Genomic DNA, 24,061 nt, shown 5'->3' with positions numbered 1-24,061 from the left:
CTGCTCTTGCACCTGTAGCAGGAGCTTGGGGTGTAAGAATTAGCAAGTGAAGTTTTCGTTGGTATAGAGAGAAACATGATCACTTGCTAATTGGTGCAGATCAAAGGGGTTGTTCAGGCTCAGTTAAAGGTTCCATTTCAAAAGGCGACAAATGGTACAGTAGCCCTCTGGATTAGTCTGTTTTAGATATTTTTGGCTTGGTCTGTTTGTTTTAGATATTAAAGCATTAACATTCCCTTTGATTTAAAGCCTGTTTTGTTAGGGTGATCATTAACGGCCATGCATCTGGACCATCACCTGCTTGGCACACATTTCACATTAGGTCCACGCTGGAAAAAGTTTCAGCTGCTAAAGCTTCAGAACTTGTGCCAGATCTCAGCAGTAATGCCTGTTTTCAGTGCCAGGGGCTCAACAATGGAATAGAGATGGGGTAGGGAATCTGTGGTTCTCCAGCTGCTGTTGTATAACCACTCCCACCATACCTGGCCACTGGACATGCTGGCGTTGGCTTGTGGCAGTTTGGGAGTCCAATTACATCTGAAGCGCTTGCCCACTCCTGGAATAGATTAAAGTGCACCTGAGTGTGTGCAAAAAGCATTTTCTATACCAATAACTCTGGAGAATCCCTATCCTCATCAAGGATTGAGGAAAGAACTTCCTAGTCAAAGAGGATGTGTCCATAAATGCTCAAGTCCCAAGTCTTTGATGTGTTACTTTGGGGGGGGGGCAAGAGTTAAGGCTGCAATCGATCCTGTTCATCTGGGAGTAAGCAACATTGACATCAATGGGGCTTCTAAGTAGACAATTTTACTGTAACACATTTATTATGGTATAAACTCGTAAGTCCACAAAAGCTTATGCCATAATAAACCTGAGAAACAGTATCTATTTTTGGGGGGTGTTCGGGAGAAAGTTAGCATTGCAGTGCGCCTGTGCATGCTATTAAAGAAACAGGTTTGTTTGTTTGTTTTTCTGAGTTCAATCGCAAACCCCATTAAAGCACATTGGAAGCACCAAAGAATTCTGGGCCCTGTAGTTCATCCCTCGCAGAGTTACTACTTCCAGCAACCCTTAAGAAACTACAGCGCCCAGAATTCTTTGAGGCAGGGCGGGAAATGCGTGAAAAAGGCACAGTTGCGCAGCTAGCCTCGGCGCTCCAGGATAAGCGCAAACTCCACGCGATTATCCCTTTGGAGTTGCATCGCAGCGCGACCCTAACTCAGCCAGAATTCCGGCCAGCCTCTTTCCGCCTTGTGGGGCTCTAACTTGTGGGGCCGCCCCTTCCTCTCTAGCTCTTCCCTGTTCTTCGAGCCTCCTCGGCATTTGCTTCCCCCTCCAACCTCCTCCCCTCGGATACGGCCGCCCACAAGCGCCGCGCGGGCCAATCGGCGTCCCGTAGGGATCCCCAGGGGTCGGCGGAAAGCGGATTCCCGCAGAACTCCCGCCGGAGACTCCCTGTCGCGATGGGCCGAGGGAGGGTGTTGGGTCTGGTCGCGAGCGACGTCCGCTTCCCTACGTCCCTGGCCCGCCATGGCTCAGACGCGATGGTAAGCGCTGCGCCCGGGCGCGCTCTCTGCCAAGGCGCCGCGCCGCAGCCGGATCTCCGACGGCTCCAGCAGGGCAGATCTCCTCGGGCGCCCACTCTAGATCTCGCCGATTGGGCTCGCCTGCCTCTCTTGCTTTCCTCCCTCGGCCGTTTTCCCAAGCTCAACGGAGCTGCGGAAGTTGCATCTCCTAGTTTTAAGTGGGTTAGGATGCTAGTCGGTCACTTTAGACGCGTTCCTGCTTTCTGCTCTTGGATCTGTCGTGATTTAGACACCACGCTGCTTGTCCCTTTACGCAGCTAGGTTTGAATGGGCAAATAGCTTCTTGACAGGTATTATCAGCCCCGTGCAAGCTTGTGTGAGGCCCGGGGTGGGAGTCTTGCTGGAATAAAGTTATAAACTCAAACCAAAAAGCATCCAGTGCCATGGGCGTAGCCAAGATTTTTGTTGGGGGGGGGGGGCAGGACTTTGTTAGGGGCGGGCAAGACTTTTGTTGGGTGGGCAGAACCGAAGTGATTGGTCAGTTAAATATTTCTATTGTTTTACCTGACGGGGGTGAGGGAGCTGGCCTCCCCGTCCCCCCTTGTCCAGTGCCGTGGGGGGCAGGCGAGTTACGGCCAGCTTATCCCTCTGAGGTTGGGGCAAGTGTACCTGGCTGCCCCTACCTCTTAACTAAAATTCTATAACGCCCATCATCTGAGGATCACATGATGGTTTTACAATATAAAAACCCCAAAATACAAACCATAGTAACAAACACAAACCATAACTGCCATACCCACAGGGGAGAAACTACATCATGTTCTATATGGAACTACACTGTTCCCTTTTATTGTTAGTAAATTCATAGGGAAATTTCTTCATGAAGAAAAAGTTGCTGCTTCCTGTTTGAAGGCTTTCACTGCCCTTTCCTACAACACTGATGGTAAAGAGATACACTACACCTCTTGATTTAAAACAAAAAACAACAACCCTTATTCAGAAAAATTGTACTTGGTGAAGATGTCTATGTAAGAAGCCAGATGTAGATGTGTGTGTGTGTGTGTGTGTGTGTGTGTGTGTGTTGCTGGCATCAATATTGGTTGTTTTTGCTCTTCCATTCAGCACCCCGACCCAGATTATTCTGCAGTTTATGTTGTAATAGAAACAGATGCTCCTGACGGGCTCAAAGGTTATGGCTTAACCTTTACGCTGGGCAAAGGGACAGAAGTGGGTAAGTTATCATGCTGCCTCCAATTTAAATTAATCATCTGTTGTGAGAATGACAATTCCTCATTGGAAAGGGCCTCCAAGAGGAAATCTAAGTTCAGGAGCTTTCTTGATCTTTGTACTAATAAGTCATGTATTGCAACTGCTCCGCTGCAAAGCCATAGAGCACTGAAGCCTTTTGGCCAAGGGTTAGAGAATTTTCATTACTTCTGTTAGTGTTAATACTACTTCAATACTGAGGGTACCTACAAAACTCTTGCCATTTCCTGCTGCCTTAGGCACGGCATTTAATGGCAAGCTATCCTTGCAGCTCTCAACTGCAGGTTACCAAAGTGTTGTTTTAAGCAGCCTCCATTTTTCCAGCAATCATGATGATATTTTAAAAGCTGCTTTCCCTGAACATCAGCTCAAACATGCTAATGCCAGCACTCAACAGGGTTGGTAGCACTGATGTGAAGTTGTTGCATTCCTTTGGACTAAACCATAGAGTTAAGAAGCTTTTAAACATAAATCTCATATTATTGAAGGGCTGCCATTAGTGGACTCTATCACCACCTGCTGGCTACTTCCAGAGGGGCAGCCATATTTGTTTATTGATGCAAAAAACAAAGCTTGTGGCTTCTTAAAAACCAACCAGATGTCAGGGCTGGGAAACCTGTAGGCCTTTTTTGAATAATTTCAGTCACCAGGTGAAAATAACAGCCCCTATGGGTGTAAGAGCCTTCTGGATCTGCAGATAAAATTTATCTGATAAGTAAACATTTTCAAATTATGTTTTCGTGTGGTCTTGACTTTACATCAGTAAATATAGACCTTGACGCCTTTCTGCTGCATCTGGAACCTAATATTTATTGTAAAACAGGGATAGGAAACTGTGGCCCTTCATAGGTTATTTGACTCCAGTTCCCATCAGCTCTAGCCAGCAAGTTACCTCACCTCACACGTGTCTGTTTCAGAATAACTGGATGCAAACTGCCCCATCTCTTCCCACATTTAATGTTCTCTCACGTTTCGATCTTGCCACATGCACTTCACAGACCTGTAGCACAGTCCTGGGAAAACTCTACTTAAATTTCATGCCATTTTCTAATCATACACACACAATGGGCACTTCTGTGGATAATGTGTACTCTTCTGCTCCCCAAAATTTATTCTGATCTACTTATCTGTGTAGAGTTACATGCCATTTAGCAATAGAGTTCAACCTGGATAAATTTTGCTTCTTTTAAAACAAATGAAAAGTTTCTTATGCTCATCATCAGTGGTGTGCTTTACATTTAAGGAATAACTGGAAAGCACTCTTAAGCAGTAGGTGAAATTCTATCATTTACCAGGGTGTGTGTGTATAAATGGTGATGTAAAATGTGGCAAACATGATCAGATTTAAAGCAAAGGTTTTAACACACAACAGTTGCAATATCAGCTACTATTTTCTTCTAGAAACATTTTGGCTACTTTCTCCCCCCCCCACCTGCCCCTGCCCCCCGTATATCGTCTGCCAATGCAAACTGCTGAGCAATTTCCCCATAAGTTTGGGTTTCTGCTTAGTATAGTAACGTCTTAGCCACCTGCGGTTCCTTCCGATCCCAGTGCAACAACAACAGAATCATAACACTGGTCAACAACAAATTTGTTGTCTGCATTTTTTCAGTTGATTTAGGATGAATCTGATGCGCTGAATCCAAAAATCACATTGGTTTTGCTCAATCAGGTCAAGTTTTTGAGCTATGGCCACATGTCTTTTTTTACGTTTTTGTTCACATGTACACTTGTGTGGAGCATTTTAGAAGAAGCCGGTGGGGGTAAAATGCCATGTCGAATAATTGTTTTGATTGGAAATGATTATTTTAATGACAAGAAGTATTCAGGTCCGATAGTTCTGGGTGATTATGTCGAAAAGGGATCAGTTTGAAGTCATAAAACCTCGAAATCTTCCATAAATTGGTGCGGCAAAGCATTAAGTTGGGGGATCAAAACTAAGTTAATCCTGATCTTCAATCAGCACATCGTCCTATAGCTCATTGTGATGAAATTCCAGTGCCTATCTTCGGAGAACTTCCTGACATTAGTGACGAAGATGCCTCCAGTGTTGAAGGACATGAAGAAGAAGAAGTGGTTCTTGAAGATGATGCTCCACATCCATTTTCCCAAAAGGAGTTGAATGATCTAGTTCGCGACCTCAGCTTGTCAAAGGACTCTGCCGAACTGTTGGCATCCAGATTGAAGGAAAAAAACCTCCTCTCTGACAGTGCTCGCATCAGCTTCTTCTGCAATAGGCATCAAGAGTACCTCCGTTTTTTCTCGGAAGAGAAGGACTTGGTGTACTGTGTAGATATTGCGCAGCTTCTGCTGAAGCTTGGAGTGCCACAGTACGAACCCAAAGATTGGAGACTGTTCATTGACAGCAGCAAGCGATCACTGAAATGTGTTCTGCTACACAATGGCAACCAGTTTGCCTCTATACCCCTGGCTCACTCGAGTACACTGAAGGAGAACTCTGAAGCGGTGAAGTATGTGCTGGAGAAAATTGGTTATGATCAGCATAAGTGGTTTATTTGTCTTGACCTGAAGATGGTGAACTTTTTGTTGGGACAACAGTCTGGCTTCACCAAGTACCCATGTTTTCTGTGCATGTGGGATAGTAGGGAAGAAAGACTGGCCTGTGTGGGAGGAATTGGTGCCTTGCAAAAAAAGGAACGTCATCAACGACCCTCTGGTGGACAGAGACAGAATACTCTTCCCACCGCAGCACATCAAGCTCGGCTTAATGAAGCAGTTCACCAAGGCTCTGGACAAGGATGGTGACTGCTTCACTTACTTATGCCAGGCTTTTCCAGGATTGACCATGGAGAAGTTGAAAGCTGACATCTTTGACGGTCCTCAGATCCGTCAGCTCATCAGAGATCCAGAGTTCGGAAACTCAATGAACGAAGTGGAACTGGAAGCGTGGAAGGCATTTGTTCTGGTAGTGAAGAACTTTCTTGGCAACAGTAAGGCCAGAAACTACGCAGAACTTGTCAACAACATGCTGACTGCTTTCAGAAACCTGGGCTGCAACGTGAGTGTCAAGATGCACTACCTATTTTCACATATGGCCCGGTTTCCTGAGAACCTGGGTTCAATGAGTGACGAGCAGGGGGAGAGATTCCATCAGGACATGAAAGAGATGGAGACCAGGTATCAGGGTCGCTGGGACGCAGTCATGATGGCTGACTACTGTTGGACTCTGAAGAGAGACCTCCGTGCTGCTGAGCATTCCAGGAGTTCCAAGAAAGAAGTTCAAGCCCTGAAGTTTGAAAAATGGTGAAGCAACATGCAATTTACGTGTACTTACCTTTATCAATGCTCACCATTCAGTTTACAGTAAACCTGACCTTCAGATACGTATCTGAAGAAGTGTGCATGCACACGAAAGCTTATACCAAGAACTAACTTAGTTGGTCTTTAAGGTGCTACAGGAAGGAATTTTTTTATTTCTATTAACACTAGTAAATGAGTTGCAAGGCATGATGTTGATCAAACAGCTGTGATAACCCTAATCAGATTATATGATTTACAGTTCTCTTTTGATATCTTTTACTGCTTCTGTTCACCTCAGCTGAAGTAAGAGGAGTTTGGCTTATGCATCATGCAGATACTTTCTGTATACCCTACCTTATCCCGCTTCTGCTAGGAAGGAATTGATGGCATGCAATCCCTTTGGAGTTCTGTTCTTTTCTTGCCAAAATTAGGAACTGCTTTACAAAATCTGATTCGTTCAATCTACATTCATCTGCCATTCCTCTTTTATCGGTGGTTCTTCCTGCTTCCATTTATGTGCCAATAATACTCTTGCTGCAGTTGTTGCATATAAAAACAGTTTTTTATCTTGTCTTTTAATGTCAGTGCCTACAATACCAAGTAAAAATGCTTCTGGGTTTTTTTTGTAAATGTATATTTCAACATCTCATTATAAATAGTGCTTCAGGTTAAGAACTTTGCTTCAGGATAAGAACAGAAATCGGGCTCCAGCAGCGGAGCGGCAGCAGGAGGTCCCAATAGCTAAAGTGGTGCTTCAGGTTAAGAACAGTTTCAGGTTAAGAACGGACCTCTGGAACAAATTAAGTACTTAACCCGAGGTACTACTGTATAACCAAAATCTTTGGCCCAATGTATCATAACCGACTTAACCTCTTCATCTTTCAAATGCTATTCCAACAGCAATTTATACATTTTTTACAATGTTTTAAATTTGTTATTAAATTTGTTATTTGTTCTCTTGAAACACTAGCAGTCCTTTCATAATGACCAGGTCGCCTGCCTTCCTATGAAGCCAATTGTCTATAAGAATTTTCAGAAAAGCCCTGTCAATATCTGGATAGTGTTTTCAAGGGACATGGAAGAATGTTTTGTCTGTGACTGCACTCAGGCTGGAATTCCCTTCCTTGTGAGAGCTGATGGCACTTTCTGCCTGTTTAGACAAGCCTTTGGCCTCATTATTCACCACTCCCATTTACGTGATTTATAACCTGCCTTCTAAGAAGTTCCTAGCTGAGTTAAGTGGCTTTAGGATTAATCCTCCTCCTGTATTTGTCATACTGTAATTTTACATAGTTTTGTTGTCTACCTCATGCTAAGTGCAGAAATATAGAAGTAAAGTGCCAAGGACAATTCTGTGATTTAACCAGTCATCCCTGGCCAAACTGATATTTCATCTCTCTAGGATTTCATTCAAGAGTTGTTTTTGGTTTGAAGGACTGAACACACCATATTTTCACAGCTCACTAAAATCCTGGATTTATTTGCAATTTAAAACCCTTCAAGATTTTGGTGTATTTTGCAGTTGTCTGTGCAGTCAATGCACTTTCTGCTCATGTGGTCAATAAAGACTTGGATGAAATAATTGGTGATTTTCGAGGTTTCTACCGGCAGCTCACCAGTGATGGGCAACTCCGATGGGTAAGATACTTTTCAGCATTTTGGAATAAGGCTAATGCATGAATGCAAAAGTGTCTGTGTAAGAAAAAATAACTGGAAATCTATTTACCGTATTGGCCCAAATATAAGCCGCACCCGCAAATAAGCCGCACCTTTAAAATACAAAGGGGGGAAAGAAAAAAAAATACAATACCCGAATATAAGCTGCTCCCTTAAAATTGGGTTACAGGCTGAAAATCACTGCAGTTGGTAGAATTGTAACTCCAAGCCAATTTAAGCCTTTGATCTTGCAAGCCTGCAAAAGTTACTGTACAATTGCTAAAATCGCAAATTGCTGTTCAGTTGCTACAATTCCACAAGCACTCACTCCTGTAAATCATAAATGAACAGTCTCAAGCTCACAAATTGGGGAAAAAAAAATTTGTTCCATTTTACCGTATGTCTGTTTCAGCAGCGATACTGTAAAATCCAATTTTTGTAATCCGCACTTTTAACTTTTCATGTTCGGAATTTGGAAAAAAAAGTGCGGCTTATATTTGGGCCAGTATGGTAGGTATTGATCCTGCCATCAGACATGTATTACCAAGTAAAGCAGAGCTGACTTGGTGCAACCTAAGACTTAGGTTCAACATTGCTTGTATTCTTGTATTCGTGGCAACGTCACATGCTCTCACTCAGCCCCGTTTATTGACTTACACATTTTCAACAAATATTCACAAAATGCCACTATTGTACAAACCCCAAACAATGCAGGGACATTGCTAAGTGAGATGCGCCCATCATGTTATGGTTTTGTACAAGCCAATGTATATGTTTGTGCTGGGTGTGCTGGAAAATACCAGCTGTACTTTAATACGCCTTGGAATATAATTGACCTCAATTTATCTAAATCTCAAAGGGCTGATTTGCATGACATGGAAAGCCAAACTCTGACTTACCAAGAATGTGTGGGATCCTGGAGAGGAGTGCTCAACCACTTCATTCCTCCCCAGTCCTTTTTGCTTCTGTGATGGGCAGAGCTAAGCTCAGTGCAAGCGGGTAAGTTTTATGCTCGCTTGGTGAGGCAAGGTTTGTTCTTGGTTACAGCTTACAGTTAGTGAGGAGAGAACTTAACCAGGAGTCTCTGTTCAGAGGGCGTGCTAAACCATATATTTGCATGGTGGTAAAATTGACCAGGGAGGAGCAAAGTGGTTGTGAAACATCTCTTTGGGAGCCTGCATGGTTCGCAGTCTTGCTCCAAGGTAGTTTGGCTAAACGCGTCATGCAGCTCCCCTTCACTGTTTTCTTCCATACAAATATGTATTCACAGCAAATCTGGGAACCAAGAATTATAGGCTTACAGAACTGAAAGGAGACATGTAGCTGCTTATTCCATAAAAGGATATCCTTGCTCAACCTTTTCTTGATATCGTTCAACGAAGGGGGCTGCCTTAGCTAGATTATTCTAAATGCTTTAGATACCTTGTAGGCCTTTGGGGAGTCTTGTCATACTTATCTCTTCATGGCTACCATAATATATTGACGACATCCTTTTGTTGACAGATTGGTCCTGAGAAAGGAGCTGTGCATTTAGCCACGGCTGCTATTCTGAATGCGGTCTGGGACTTGTGGGCCAAACAGGAAGGGAAGGTAATGAATTGGAAACAAGTGGACAAGACTATCACAGTTTAGTCCACCTCCCAACTATTCTGTTTTTCCATGAATGGAAGGGTAGGACTTTTCCTAATTTCAGGTGGCTGATGTATTTATATCATTGATATTCTATCATTTGGATTTGCCCTCAAGAGACACACGTGTGGTGGGTGGGTGTTGCCCACCAGTGGTCATGACTGGAGCCAGTAGTGGGAATAGCCAGAACTGGTGCAAACCATACCTTCAAATGGACATAGCAGGGCTCATAGCGAGCTGTTTGAAGGTGTGCTATTAGCACCAATCAGCTGACTGAGGTAAAAATGCATCTTCTTTTTTTTTGAAAATAATATTTATTACTTTTCCAACAATTTAAACACTACAAAAACAATACAATACAATACAAAAACATTACATAACACTAACACATTAAACTAACAAAACAAAACAAAAAGTTTAAAACACATCAAACAATTTCAATATCTTATCTTTCATTCACTTATTTCCACGACCTCCTCACACCTCCCTTTTTGTATTCCACTTCTGTTAATTGTTTCAGCAATTCCTTTCCATCTTCCTGTTTTCTATCCTATAATTATCTTAACACATTCTAACCTTATTTTTTCCTTTAATACTCTATTAATCTATTTATACTTAATTCCTTATAACATTTCTACTAAAGCCATATAACTTCATTCCAACATTTTTCTAACATTCATTAATTTTACAGTATTTCTGTAAATAGTCTTTAAACTTTTTCCAGTCTTCTTCCACCAACTCTTCTCCGGTAAAAATGCATCTTCAAAGGGGCTCACTGACAGCAGCGATCAGTTCCAAGGCATGGTTGCATCTCTACCTCCTTCAAGGCAGCTGAGACGCTCAGTCATCTCTCTCCTAGAATCATAGAATTGTAGAGCTGAAAGGGACCCTGAGAACCATCTAGTTCAACTCCCTGCAATGCAGGAATATGCAGCTGTGCCATACAGAGATTGAACCTGCCATCTTGGCATTATCAGCACCATGCTGTAACCAACTGAGCTGCCCAGGCCTGCCAGTTCTCAGTAGCCATGAGAGGCAAAGGTTGAGCAAACAGATGGCAGGTTGTAGCACTCCATACCTTGCCAGTATTCTTAGGCTGCATCAGCTCAAAGTATCCAAATGGAAATGCCTTGTTAGTTCCCATAATGCATTCTGTTATTGACTGCTACCACAGTGACATCTCAGCTTGAGTGTATCTGCATGGCCAAATACATGCAGAGTGTAAGAAAAATCCAGAGGTGCTCCTTAAAATACTGGGGAACTAGCCACAGAGTCAGGGCAAAGCCCCTCATCACCTTGGCCAGCCTATCAGAGGAAAGCAAGCAGCCTCTAACCTGTGCATTCAGCATCCTGGGCCCCTGCAGAGAGCATGTTAACAGAAATGACTAGTATCATCCAGTTGCAAAATGCAGGTGTTGTACTTAATGGAATCTGAGCACCAATTCATAACAATTCCTGGCTCGCATGTCAAAGAATATAAGCAGCTGTCTTTCTGTAACCTGTTAATTTACCCTAACAGCTGCTATAAGTGTTCAAACACAGGGATGAGGAAAATCTGTCCCCCTTCAGATTTTGTTGGAATACATCTCCTATCATCTCAGGCTGTCAGTCATGGCTGCAGCTGATGGGACTTGGAGTCCAACAACAGACCTCCCCTCCCTCAGACCTGACATAGCAACTTTAAATATTTCAATCTCTCTCTCTCATTTTTTTTAAAGCCACTCTGGAAACTGCTTGTTGATATGGTAAGAAAAAAACTGTATTAGTAATTGTTTATTCATGTCCTTGCTGTGCTAAAGTAATGGTATAAAGCTATGGTTACAAATTACGACCTTTCACTAGTTAAATAGTTTGTGGCAAAAATCCACAAAGTCTTCTGAGTCCTGTGGACTACACAGTTTACTTGCCATCTCTGTGCTTCCTGCATTGCTGTGCAAACAATTGTCCATGAACAAATGCTATACCAGATGTTAGTTGGCATTTATAGTGCTCATTTTTTAAAAAAAAGTACAGTAAGAAAGAAATGCCACGATTGTCAATATTACAATAGAAATCTATATTTATGTTATTTTTAAGTTGGTTGGTGTGTAAATTGATATCACTAAACATTTGAGGTATAAGTAATCAAAGAAAAGTAAGCAAATAGCTATTTAAATTTGTGTACTATTTTGGTCCTCAAAAAGGAATCTAGCGTATTTTCATTATTTGTTTTCCTGTAGCACCATCTATATACAGAGCACTCTATAAAGAACAAGTTTGACAGGTCCTTATTCCAAGAGGCTAATATATATACATGATCCACATCCAAAATTGTACAGCCTGCATGTTTTGGTATTTGTTGCATCAGGTTACTCGTTTGAATGTCAATTTTGCAGCTTGTTATGCTGCTTGTTTGCATTTGCCTCTATGCACAGGGCTTTCTCAATGAATGTTTGCTGTGTTGAGGTCCTGTGTCTATACAAACCAGATTCTAAAGATCAGTGGTTTTCAATTCATGTGCCACATCAGATTACACCCCTGGCTGAGCAAAGTTCCACTTTACCAATGCTGCCCTTGCATTGTTTTGTTGGTTTAAGCAGAGGATTTGTTCTATATTTTTATTGTTTGTGTTTATATGGTTTTTGTCCTGGCCTTCAGCTAGCACAATAAACTTATCGAACTTCAACCAATGCCACCCAGTGGGAGAGTACAGAAAAGCATCGGTGTGCTTTGTATGTGTGCAACAGTATCGGCATTGAAACTCACAGTTGGTTTCAAACTTGGTCCTTTTGTTATTTTGCTTCCACCATTGTAAGGTGCCAGGATATTTCCAGAGTAGGACGTTGTGGCTCAGATCTTGCTCTGGTCACAGCCAGCAAAGGTGCACATGTGATTAGTGACTCTGGGTGGGCATGCATCAACAGACCTCTGAACACACAAACCTGTTTCTGTGCATGGAAAATGTCTCTTGGACTGGGTTAATCATACATGGTGTTTCACTTCTCAAATAATACAACAATTTGATTCCTTTTTCCTAACCAGGATCCCAAACAGTTGTTATCTTGCATAGATTTCAGATATATTACAGATGCCTTGACAGAAGAAGAAGCTCTCAGTAAGTTATTTTTATAGGCCGCAAAACCTACATTCACTTACTTTAGGTTAGCCCTACTGATTTCGTTCTGTTAACCAAGTCCGGAAATTTAATATTCAGTAATTAGTAAGAGGAGTGCTTTTTCTCAGTACAGTGGTACCTTGGTTCTCAAACTTACCGTAATCCGTTCTGGAAGTCAGTTCCAAAACCAAGGTGTGCTTTCCCATAGAAAGTAATGCAAAATGGATTAATCTGTTCCAGACTTTTAAAAACGACCCCTAAAACAGCAATTTAACATGAATTTAACTATCTCACGAGACCATTGATCCATAAAATGAAAGCAATAAACAATGTATTGCAGTCACACAATCAATCAGTAGCTGAACTGGGTTCCACACAGTCACAAAAACAAAACAAAAAAGGCACAAAAACAAAAACACAAAATAAATAGCAAAAACAGACAGACCTCAGCGTGGCACTCAAAACGGAGCACGTTTGGCTTCTGAAAAATGTTCGCAAACTGTAACACTTACTTCCGGGTTTGCAGTGTTTGGGTTCCAAGTTGTTTGAGTACCAAGGTGTTTGAGAACCAAGGTACCACTGTACTTAATGTGCTTTACCTCCATTAGCTCAGTAAACTTTTAAACTATTCTTAGAGCAGCCCACTACAACCATCTCTTCCCTGTTTAGGGAAGTTTTAAATGTTTGAAGTTTTATTCTGTTTTTAGTCCTCTGTTGGGAGCTGCCCAGAGTGACTGGGGAAACCCAGCCAGAAGGGCGGGGTATAAAGAATAAAACTATTTTTATTATTATTTCCAAATGGGGAGGTTTTGAAAATGCAGAGGTTGAAAATGAATGGCTTACCTATGACACCCTGCCACCAGTGAATCTGTGACTAAGCAGAGGTTTAAACTGTGAACTGTACTTCATGGCTCATTCTTTAGGCTTCAGTGTAACAACAGCTCAGAGTATAGACCCTGTAATTATTTGTACAGCAAGTGCACTTCCATGTAATTTTGCTTTATAAAAATAGCACTCTTTATAAATAAAGATAGGAATGACATTGCATTTTGGTTTTAACATTGTGCTTTCTCTTTCCATTTCACTAGCAATCCTTCAAAGTGGCCTAGTGGGGAAAAAACAAAGAGGTAAGCAGAACAACCCTTCCTTCTGCTGTTAGTTGATTATTAGTTTGACTCCCAAAAGGTTATTCTGAAACTTGATATGGGAAACGGCCACTGATGTCTCACATGCATAGCGACATAGCCTTCTTTTTCTTTCTTCTTAAAACAGGGAGTCTGTGGCCCTCCAAATGTTGTTGGACTCCCACCTTCCCTGACTATTGGCCATGCTGGCTGGCGATGAGGAGAGTTGCGAATCCAACAACAAATGGTGGTTCCTCAACCCTTCTTTAAAGGCAGCATTTGGAAACTCTTAGCTACTTACAGGCAAAGCAGTGGGAAATGACCCTGTGGGAATCCAGGCTTTTCATTCATCCTAGAGGTCTTTTAAAACATTTTTACTTTAGTGTCCAGTTGTTGTAGGGAATCCAGATGTGTTTTCCCAGGGTAGTGATTCTGTTGCAAGGAAATTTCATTTAAATTGCTGGTGGTGACGTTCTGCCTCTTTGTAGAAGAACAAATGTTGGAATGCGGCTACCCAGCTTATACCACATCGTGTGCTTGGCTAGGCTATCCAGACCAACAACTGAAACAGGTTTGGTTCTTCCGCACTCTTTCCGTTTAGACTTCTGCTTTGAGTTCAGATGCACAAAAGATGAGCAAACATAATTGCTTTAGGCAGTACAGAGGAAGAGTCTGAGTCAGAAGCAAATTCCATTTTCAAATGTAGCTGTCAGATATTGTCATTTTTTTGGCATGCACATGGGTCACTGTTGCTCTTAGACTCCCAAAAGGTTATTCTGAAACTTGATATGGGAAACGGCCACTGATGTCTCACATGCATAGCGACATAGCCTTCTTTTTCTTTCTTCTTAAAACAGGGAGTCTGTGGCCCTCCATCACACTAGGGATGGAGGAGAAATTTGATCCAGTTTGCATTAAAATACGAACTTTGCTAATGCAGAGTTTCCAAAATAATATGCAAATGGAAACACAGCCACCGTTCAGACCTTTTAAAACCAAGTAATGTGTGCAAAAATGCATATACTGGGATACTGTGTCCATAAAAATGCATGTATTAATAAAAATAGCATTCAGAAATGCATTATTTCAGGGGAAAGTGCTTTACAAAAATATGTCTCTAGGCATGATTGCATACAAAAAGGTGTAAATTAGGAGACGTGCACTAATGCTGTTGGATTTTCACAAGGATTTTTTATTATTATTGCAAAGTGTTGAAATGTGGAGAACTGAATTTAGGACTAAAAACGAGAAACTGAGAGGGAACGAAATTGCAGAGATGGGCAAATCTGTCCAATTTTCCCTGGCTGTTTTATGTGGGTGGGATATGGAAACAAGTCTTAAAGGGTTTGTTCTTTCTCCTTCTGTGCATAGAACAATTTATATGAATCATGGTCCATGTGTGGTAACGCCGGTTTAAGTAGATATTGCTCCTATGATCCATTTGCCCCTCTTTTGTGACAGATAGATCTCCCAGGATAGACTCTCCCTTCAATTCTGCATTCTGTGTGGGTAGACACACTTGTATTGTACACATACAGGGATTGTGTGAAATGACAATTTCTTCTCACTCCCTGCTTTTTAAGTCTTTGCAAACCTGGTGCCCTCCAGATGTTTTTGAACTATACAACTTCCATCAGCTCCAGCCAGCATAACTGTGTTGACTGAGGCTGATGGGAGTTGCATTCCAAAATATTTGGAGGGTACCAGTTTTGCAGAGGCGGCTCTAGACCGGTGAACCTAAAAAGCAATAAATCTTAAATCACGCTAAGCGAGTGAACTCACTATTAACCTGTGAAATACACTGCTATGAAAGACGAGACAATAAAACCAACAGATTCTGACGGTTCGGCTAAGAGTCCTTTTGTACAAATGGTTGCTCATGTGTACTGTATGTGTGTGTGTGTATGACAGATGTAACTTTCTTGGCAGCTTTGTACTGAAGCGCTGAAGGATGGTTGGACCAGGTATAGTCAATTTATATTGAATACTTCACTTCTAGTTTTATAAGATATACATAACAGGCAAGTTCTGGTTTGTCAGGAAGTTACTGATTTGCTTCCAAAGTGGGCTACACAATTGCTGCTTTATGTACATACAGGCACTGTCAGGAGCTCGTCCTACACTCGAGTAGGACCCTGGCAGAGGCACATGCCCGACTGGCATGTTCTCTCCCTCCTGGTCGTTCATTCGGGAGCTTCAAAAGCTTTTTTTCAGCCCGAACATCACAGCAACCAATGCCAACAGACACCAACACACTTAGGGATCTGCAGAGTATTCGCAGTTGGCATAACAGACCTCAGCAACTCAGCATTTTGGCTAATCTACTTTATTTAAATATAAACACGCACGGAGCACTGCAACATGGCTCCCTCTCTCTCTAGCATCAGACAGCAAGGAGAGATAACGAAGGACAGTAGTCCCACATCACAGAACACAGTAACACAAACATCCTGTCTCCGTCACTTCCCACTTTGTGGAGTCAAAACATACACTGTCATGTGATAGACAACAATCCCATGACTGCAACCACGGAGGAGGAATTCTAACAGGCACTACATCCAAAAGTTGCAGTCATGGTTGGTAGTTCATCTGACCACCTGCTGCCTTCATTTTTTCCCGCTTCCTGGGAGGTAGGGGGTAGGGGCAAGGCCTGCATGGTACCAGCAGTGTGTGCATTTGCACTGGACAGACCTTAACTGCCATATCCCACATACCCACCCTCCTGGTGAGAAGCAGCAACACAGGTGATGGGCGATCAGGTGAGGACCACCAACCACTACAGCAAAGTTGTTGCCGTCAGCTTTGACAGCTCAGCTCAATTGCTGGGCTGAAAGAAAGAAGAAATGACTGTCCTTCTGCACCTCAAACAGGTGAGCAGCACAGCTGGTCCCTTTCTTCTGCATTGCAGGAGTATGAGCATGTGCGTACATGTGTAGTGGAGGCAAGTTGTATCTCCAGTGCACACAGAAACCAACCTAGAACGTCAGTCTAGGATTTACGTTTCACCCTAACTGAATCAGGGCATTGGACTCAGTCCTACATCAAGTTACTCATGCTCACATATCACCGAGTCCACCAGTTGGCATGGATTTACATGAGATGTTTTTACACAACAACAGTTGTTCTTGTTCATATTGCTTCTGAAGTTCAAAGTTGGAGAGTAGAGTATAAACTTTTCCAGTTTGGAACTCCTAGGCTAATTCTGATCCCAAACCAAGTCTTTCACAAGTTCAGTCTCAGTTCACAATTAGTTCATCTCTTAACAACAGCGTTCCTCAGTGCCACAGACACCCATTTCCCATTCTTTCAAAATATAAATACACACACACCTGGAAGAGGTGCCTGTAAGAAAGGCTGTTCCTTCAGAAGTCTTAAGTGGCAGCAACATTGTGGGCACCAAGACTCCTGGGAAATATAGTTTCTCACACTTTGCAGATCATTTCTAAGAACTTGGGATCCTTGCATTCAGAACATTGTTACTACAGCAGTTAAGTAACCAAGGCTCCTGAAGCAGGCCTTAAAAAGTAACATTTCATGATAAATTGTGGGAGAAAGTAGAAAGGAGCATCAGGAGTGCTTTTAGAGAGTCTAGGAGTAGGAGGCCTTAATCCCTTGAGTTCCTGTGGGTGTGTTTTACAAGGATATTGTGGGAGAGAAGTCTTCTAGGCCTGCAACAAGTTACAGAGTACATGATGGGCCAGGTTTAAAACAAATTAATTCTGCCCCAATCTAAACTGAGTCTATATTATCTCCTTCTAGGCGAGCAAAGACTCAGTTTAGCCTTGAAGAGCAAGCCCTTCTCCAGTTCTCATTGTTATGCTGTTACATAAAAGATAAAAGAAATGAGTGATCATAGAAGAAGAAAAAAGCTGTTACAAACTTTTAGCCATCTTAATTTTATTACAAATGTGTCCCTAGGTTCAAAGTAAAAGTTGGAGCGGATCTCCAGGATGACATTCGGAGATGCAGACTTGTTAGAGAAATGATTGGTCCTGAAAATATACTGGTATATATCACATATCTAGGGCTATGTTTTGTTGTAATATCATGCTGCCTGTCACTGTCAATCATGTGGATGGTTGGAATCCATCCCTATGTTGGGGTGGAAAGTAACCAGCCATTGATTTTGGCCAGGCTTCCTCTACCTCGGCCCTCCAGATGTTTTAAGACTACAATTCCCATCATCCCTGACCACTGGTCCTGCTAGCTAGGGATCATGGGAGTTGTAGGCCAAAAAACATCTAGAGGGCCGAGGTTGAGGAAGCCTGCTTTGCACATACTGACAAATCTGAGTCTCTTTATTTTTTGGAATCAGCTTTGATGAACTTAATGTTTAAAAATATACATTTTAGTTATGTGGCCCTCCAAAACTTTCTTCAGGCACTATCTTTAGTACAGTGGTACCTCGGGTTAGACGCTTCAGGTTGCGCATTTTCGGGTTGCGCACCGCACCGAACCCGGAAGTACCGGAACGGGTTACTTCCAGGTTTCTGCACTCGCACATGCGCAGAAACACTAAATTGTGCTTTGCGCATGCACAGAATTGCGACCCATGCGTACGCAGACATGGCGCTGCAGGTTGCGAACATGCCTCCCACACAGATCACGTTCGCAACCCGAGGTTCCACTGTATTGTATTTTGTTTTCTTATTCATTGTAATAAGGTTAACACATTGTGTGCATTTACTTGCAAGCAAGCCCGACTGAAGCATGCACAGGACTGCGGTCTTAGCCAAAGCATAACTGCTAGGATTTTTCACTACATTTGAGTCCTGTGTTGGTCATAGTTAATTAGGACTTTGTTTCTTTAGAATAAATGTGTAGTTTGGAGAATTGGGTACATTATTTCTTCCTACTTCAATAGAAAATGCTAGCCAGCAGATACTAGATGATTCAAATTGTTTAACACCTCAGCAGTATGAACCTAGCGTGTGTCATAAGAAAAGCTTGACTCAAATTCTCCTTACTTTCCATCTGTCTAAAATCAACATTACCATTGTTACAACACTGAGTTCAATGACATAGTTGAGTGAATGCCGTCTGTAACTATTCTCAGATGCTGGACGCTAACCAAAGATGGGAAGTGAAAGAAGCCATAGAATGGGTCACAAAACTAGCTGAATTCAAACCACTGTGGATCGAGGAACCAACTTCCCCTGACGATATTCTTGGGCACGCAACCATTGCCAAGGTCAGAGGAGTTGTTTTCCATTTTGGTGAGATGACAACCTAATGTAGATCTAGGATTTATGTTTTGTCCCAACTGAATCAGGGCATTGGACTCTCTACATAACAGAGAACTTTGATGATTTATTGACTTGTGGTTTTCTTTAGAACACTCAGAGTTCAGGCTCAAACAGTTGTCAAAAGTCATTAACATCTACTTGCTACAATATCCTGTCACACATGCAGCATATATTCCATTAAACTTTAAATGAATAACATATTTGTGAAGGCTAATAAAAGACTGAAAAATATATACATCCGTGTGCAAGCCAACCAGCAATGCTCTTAAAATGCATGTGATTCAAGCACTCTTTAATATGTTTGGCCTGAAGTTCAAATTATATGAGAAATATAATACTAGCCAAGGATGTGTGATCAAAACTTATTAGAGCACCAGTGGTCTCGCATGTACACCATAGCCAAAATCCAGCACCAAGTTAGTAATGGTTAAGCACCATTAATTTCAGTGGGATTTGTGTGCATAACTGTGCTCAGTTACAGTCCAAGGATATTCCATATGGTCGCACACACCCGCTTATGTAATTCTTCACACCTAATTGATTAAGCAAATAAAGTATCAACTGTGCTAATAATTCTATCATTTCCTTTAGCTTTCTTCTAATTGTATGAAATGATTGCTGAACCATTACATTTTGTTTCCCCCCTGTGAATATCTGGATTTGGAAAAACTCAGAAACCTATGGCATGTCACAAGCTGTTCTTGTTTTTAGGCTTTAGCGCCATTAGGGATTGGTGTTGCAACAGGAGAACAAGTAAGTTTCCTTATAAATGTCTTATTTTATATTAGTTGTCTTGGAAGCCATTCCATCGAACTTTGCTGAAATTGGGTAAAATCTTCCCATCACATTTCCTTGAACTGAAATATTTGTTTATGAGAAAGCACCAAATAAAGTGTGCCTGTCAGCTAGGGATCCAAAGTTAATTTACAGAGCAATGCAATAGATGTCTAATTGGAAGTAAGCCCCCTGGAATTCAATGGGACTTTCTCCCAGGGAAGAACATACTGCAACCTTAAGGAAATTCATGGAAGGAAAATTTCCTGTCCCCTTCATTCTCCTACAAAAAGTATCTCTGGAGGGCTAGGATGATGGTGGTGCCAGAACTATGTGGAATGGATCTGTGGGGAGGAAACTCTCTTTAAAAAAAATTATGCTAACTTATCTTAGGAGCCGTGACAATTGTGATAAAATGTTACATTCAAAGCTTTGCTTGGAAAATATTTCCTTGTACTACTACTTAAAATTTAAACAACTTATGGAAGTATATTTACTGAATTGTCATTTAAGGGGAAAAAATGGAACAAATCAAAATTGTCAAGAAACCAGTTTTAGCACACCTGAAGTTCTATGTATTTTATACAGTGGTACCTCGGGTTACAGACGCTTCAGGTTACAGACTCCGCTAACCCAGAAATAAAACATTGGGTTAAGAACTTTGCTTCAGGATGAGAACAGAAATTGCACGGCAGTGGGAGGCCCCATTAGCTAAAGTGGTGCTTCAGGTTAAGAAGAGTTTCAGGTTAAGAACGGACCTCCGGAACGAATTAAGTACATAACCAGAGGTACCACTGTATTTAAATATGCATGCATGCTTCTTTGGGGCAATCACCTTAGATATGTTAATTACAACTGTATTCGTTTGTTTTATGAGTGTGCATTGCTAAAAATAACACCCTGTTCCATTCCTCATATAATTTAAAGCCTTCGTATGGAACAGGGCACAGAATCTTTTCAGTTGTCTCTTCAGCTGTTTTTTTTTAGGATGCAGAAATTCAATATGCATTGCTTTAAAAGGCAACAACAGCATAGTCTCTATAATAAAATGCTGTCGTTTCTATATATTTTAAGCTAACCTTCAAATATTTTGATCTTATTTGGGCTAAGCAATTTTTTTTCATCATCTGCAGTGCCATAACAGAGTGATATTTAAGCAGCTCCTGCAGGCTCAGGCCTTGAGTTACGTCCAGGTGGATAGTTGCAGGTTGGGCAGTGTCAATGAAAACTTGTCTGTGCTGCTGATGGCCAAGAAATTTCAAGGTAAGGCTCTTGAAAATTCTGCTGTAAAAGTACTAGGTGTGTTTTCTGGTCATTTCTGCTGCTGGCATAGCATTTGGTTTTCTGTATGTAAGCATGATTTTTATGTGATTTTTTTAATAGCAGAAGTAGGTAGTATTAGGGGAGTTTGGCTTTTTCCAGGAATCATCTATGATAAATATATTTTTAAAAGGCTAAAGGAATGAATTAAGTGCCACAAAGCATATTTTAGGCTAGAGGGATGACAAGTTGTGTTGTCTTGTCAGCAGTGCTAATGCAGCTTATATACTTTGTTTTCAGTCCCTGTGTGTCCTCATGCTGGAGGGGTTGGGCTCTGTGAGCTGGTACAGCACTTGATAATATTTGACTACATTTCAATATCTGGTAGCCTTGAGAACAGGTTAGTAGTAGTATTTATCTGATTCTTCCCTATTGGAACAGTCTCCAAGAGTCTTGGCTTTTGACTCTTGGACCCGATGCCTAGGTTCTGGTGTTTGATCAATCATACATATGATCTTTTTGATAGAGAAATTCAGGATAAAGCTTTACCCTTTGCCACAACCGTAGCCCTGGTTTTCATTTTTATCCCTCCCTTTAACCCTTGTTGTTAATCCCAGCCATAGTCTGAAGTCTTTCTAAAACTTTGTTTACTTAGCAAACCTGAGCAACCATCATACTCTCATGTATTTCTCAACAGTTACGGGATTGATTACCTGTACGGGATCGATTACCTCCCCACCCCAATGTTCTTTTTAAAAAATATTACAATATTACAATTAACTTACTATGCTGTCAGGGCTATCAGTATACTATTACTGGAATGAATAGTGAAATCACCACTCAGCTAATTGGTGGGGTGTCCATTCCATCTTCAGCAACTTCTCAGAATAACAGCCTTTTGCCAACATCGTACATTCTCTTTGTGTGTTGATATAGTACTTGAATTGTTTTGTAATATTTGTTTTGTATTTCCCCCTATATATTTCTGTATGTAACTAAAATGTACAGCACTGCAATGATGGAGCTCAGAAGTAATCCCCCCCCCCCCCAATGCTATTCATTTCTGCTCCAAGCTGGCTTGATTTTGATGCAGCAGTTAACGTTATCACAGTGAAAAGCTACAACACTCAATTTATTATTTATAATAATTTTTGATGGGGTAAACTTACTGGGTTACAATGGTCTCCTTCCATTATTAGGAGCTCAGTATTTCACTTTACATATTTCCTGGTAGCCCAACAAATGTAAGTTAACATTATACTCAAATAGCCTTTGTGTCAGAATGTAATACTTTTTGTTAAACTGGAGTCATTATGAAATAACTTTATTTTTTGGTAGGACTTTAAAGAGGTCTAGTGAACCAATGTTTTCCTTTCAGGATGTGTGAATATGTTGACCATCTACATGAACACTTCAAGTACCCTGTAGTAATCAAGAATGCATCCTATATGCCACCGCAGGTATTTGTACCCCCAGAATATTTTCAGTGCTCCCAGAATGCAAGTATTTCCTCAAACCGTTAATGGAAGCAAGAGGGAAATCCACATATATCCTATCCACAGCATGTGCAAGTTGTCATTGTTTTAAAACAGCCCACAGGCTAGATTTGGTCGCCGTGTCATGGTAATATCAGGTGATTGACAGGTAGATGGCCCCATACACCTGTAGGGAGTGGGCAAGTTTAGGTTCTGCTAACAGGATCCTGTTCCCCACCCATAAAGGAGACTCGGGACAGCTTCTGAAGTTTGGATTAGGGCTCTTGCTGAAGCAGTGTTCAAGAAGATTTTGCAAATCCACAAAATATATGGCTGCTTCGTATTTACAATTTTACTATTGAAATTAAAGTTCCTTGAGTAAGCTTCCAGATGTTAGCATTAATTTTTGTTCACTATAACCTAGTGAACGCTATGCCCAATTAATGCAAAACACAAACCAAAATGCATTATTGAATGCAATACGTAAGTTGCTGCTAAATATATTCGCAACCTATACAGAAGTTAACAGGTTCTGTATCATACTAGCTTGTTTCTAGGCAGACCTGCCAAAATAGTGACAAAGTAGAGGTGGGGATATACAACCTGAAGATGTTTAAGGCTAATTCTATGCACTAGTTTACATGAAAATTGTCTTCAGTAGCTAGAACATATTATGAGGTGGCTAATCTTTTTCACCCAAGAGTCACACCGAACGTTAGTCATGCCTCTGAGGTCTCTATGTCAGAGTAGGTGTGGCCAACACAGATATTTGTTTTCTCACCCCACAGCAGGGCTGAAGTAGAAGATCAGGCAGCAAGAAAAATGGGGATTTTGTTCTTCTTGCAGTGTCTATTCTCCTACTATGATATAGCTCCATTACAGCTTTAGTCATGCTTCCTGTTTCCTAAGTGCTGCAAGTTAGCCAAAGGTGCAAGATTGTTTAATCACCTCTGGTGAAGAGGAATGTTTTAAATAGAAAAAAACAATCTACGACCTTTTAAATTTGTCTGTTGTTGTGCTACGTTATTTGTGTTTTTATCCTATAAACTGCCCTGTGATCTTTATATGAAATGGGAATAATAATAATAATAATAATAATAATTCGTTCTTTCAGGCAGCTGGATATTCCACTGAAATGAAAGAAGATTCTGCAAGGAAATACCAGTTTCCACAAGGAGAAGTCTGGCAGAAGCTCCTCTGTGAACATAAAATACAGCTAAAATAAGCTTAAACACTGAGTTTTCAGGGTGAGGTTTAAACTCCCCAGAGCTATATTTACCACAACAAATGGTTGGTTTTGCTGAAGCTACAAGATGATTTCGGATTCAAATTAATGCTTTTAGAAAGCTTTCCTCCACTTACATAACAAGAATAGATTGCAGCCCCAACTATAGAACTCCCGATCACTTTAAGAAAAAATAAGAGCCTTTTTAATAGTTAAGATGAAAGGGTACATGATTCATTTTTCCTGACACTGTTCCAGGAACTACAGGATTATATAATGCAAGATTGCACTTCGAATGTGCATCTGCTGAGTTTAGAAGTTTCAAATAAAGAAACGATGACTAGATGCTGTGTTTTGTTCTGTCATATATACTAAGGATGTTTTCAGGAATGTCGGAGGTGGGGGAAGTGGTGTATAGGGTATATCATATATACAAAATTACTCATAAAGGAGGAAGAGGCTGCTGCTTTCACCTTCTGCCATAACTACAATGGAAGGAGACACTGGAAGTTATCACTACAATTT

The 24,061-nt window shown here is 41.3% G+C and overlaps 1 protein-coding gene across 2 annotated transcripts; it reads left to right on the top strand.

Annotated features, from left to right (window-relative positions):
- The first annotated feature begins 1,158 nt into the window (after positions 1-1,158).
- On the top strand, positions 1,159-23,881 carry ENOSF1 (enolase superfamily member 1). 2 transcript variants are annotated; one of them, XR_013988444.1, is made up of 16 exons: positions 1,159-1,547; positions 2,649-2,757; positions 7,576-7,691; positions 9,213-9,299; positions 11,057-11,083; positions 12,360-12,432; positions 13,521-13,559; positions 14,045-14,127; positions 15,486-15,520; positions 17,475-17,562; positions 18,613-18,747; positions 19,514-19,555; positions 20,710-20,839; positions 21,137-21,236; positions 22,175-22,296; positions 23,426-23,516. XR_013988444.1 is itself a non-coding variant. In XM_081013136.1 (16 exons), exons 1-16 carry the CDS (start codon positions 1,464-1,466, stop codon positions 23,534-23,536), a joined length of 1,341 nt encoding a protein of 446 aa, XP_080869262.1. In that variant the 5' UTR covers positions 1,164-1,463; the 3' UTR covers positions 23,537-23,881. The 2 variants fall into 2 exon arrangements, 1 of the variants encoding a protein (XP_080869262.1); XM_081013136.1 differs by having other exon boundaries at positions 1,164-1,547; positions 22,215-22,296; positions 23,426-23,881.
- The last annotated feature ends 180 nt before the right edge of the window (positions 23,882-24,061 follow it).

The sequence above is a fragment of the Podarcis pityusensis genome (assembly GCF_964106645.2).
Source record: "Podarcis pityusensis genome assembly, chromosome: 7".
Classification (NCBI taxonomy): domain Eukaryota; kingdom Metazoa; phylum Chordata; class Lepidosauria; order Squamata; family Lacertidae; genus Podarcis; species Podarcis pityusensis.
Note: the sequence above shows the minus strand (reverse complement) of the source record. Positions and strands in the feature narration are given on the sequence as shown.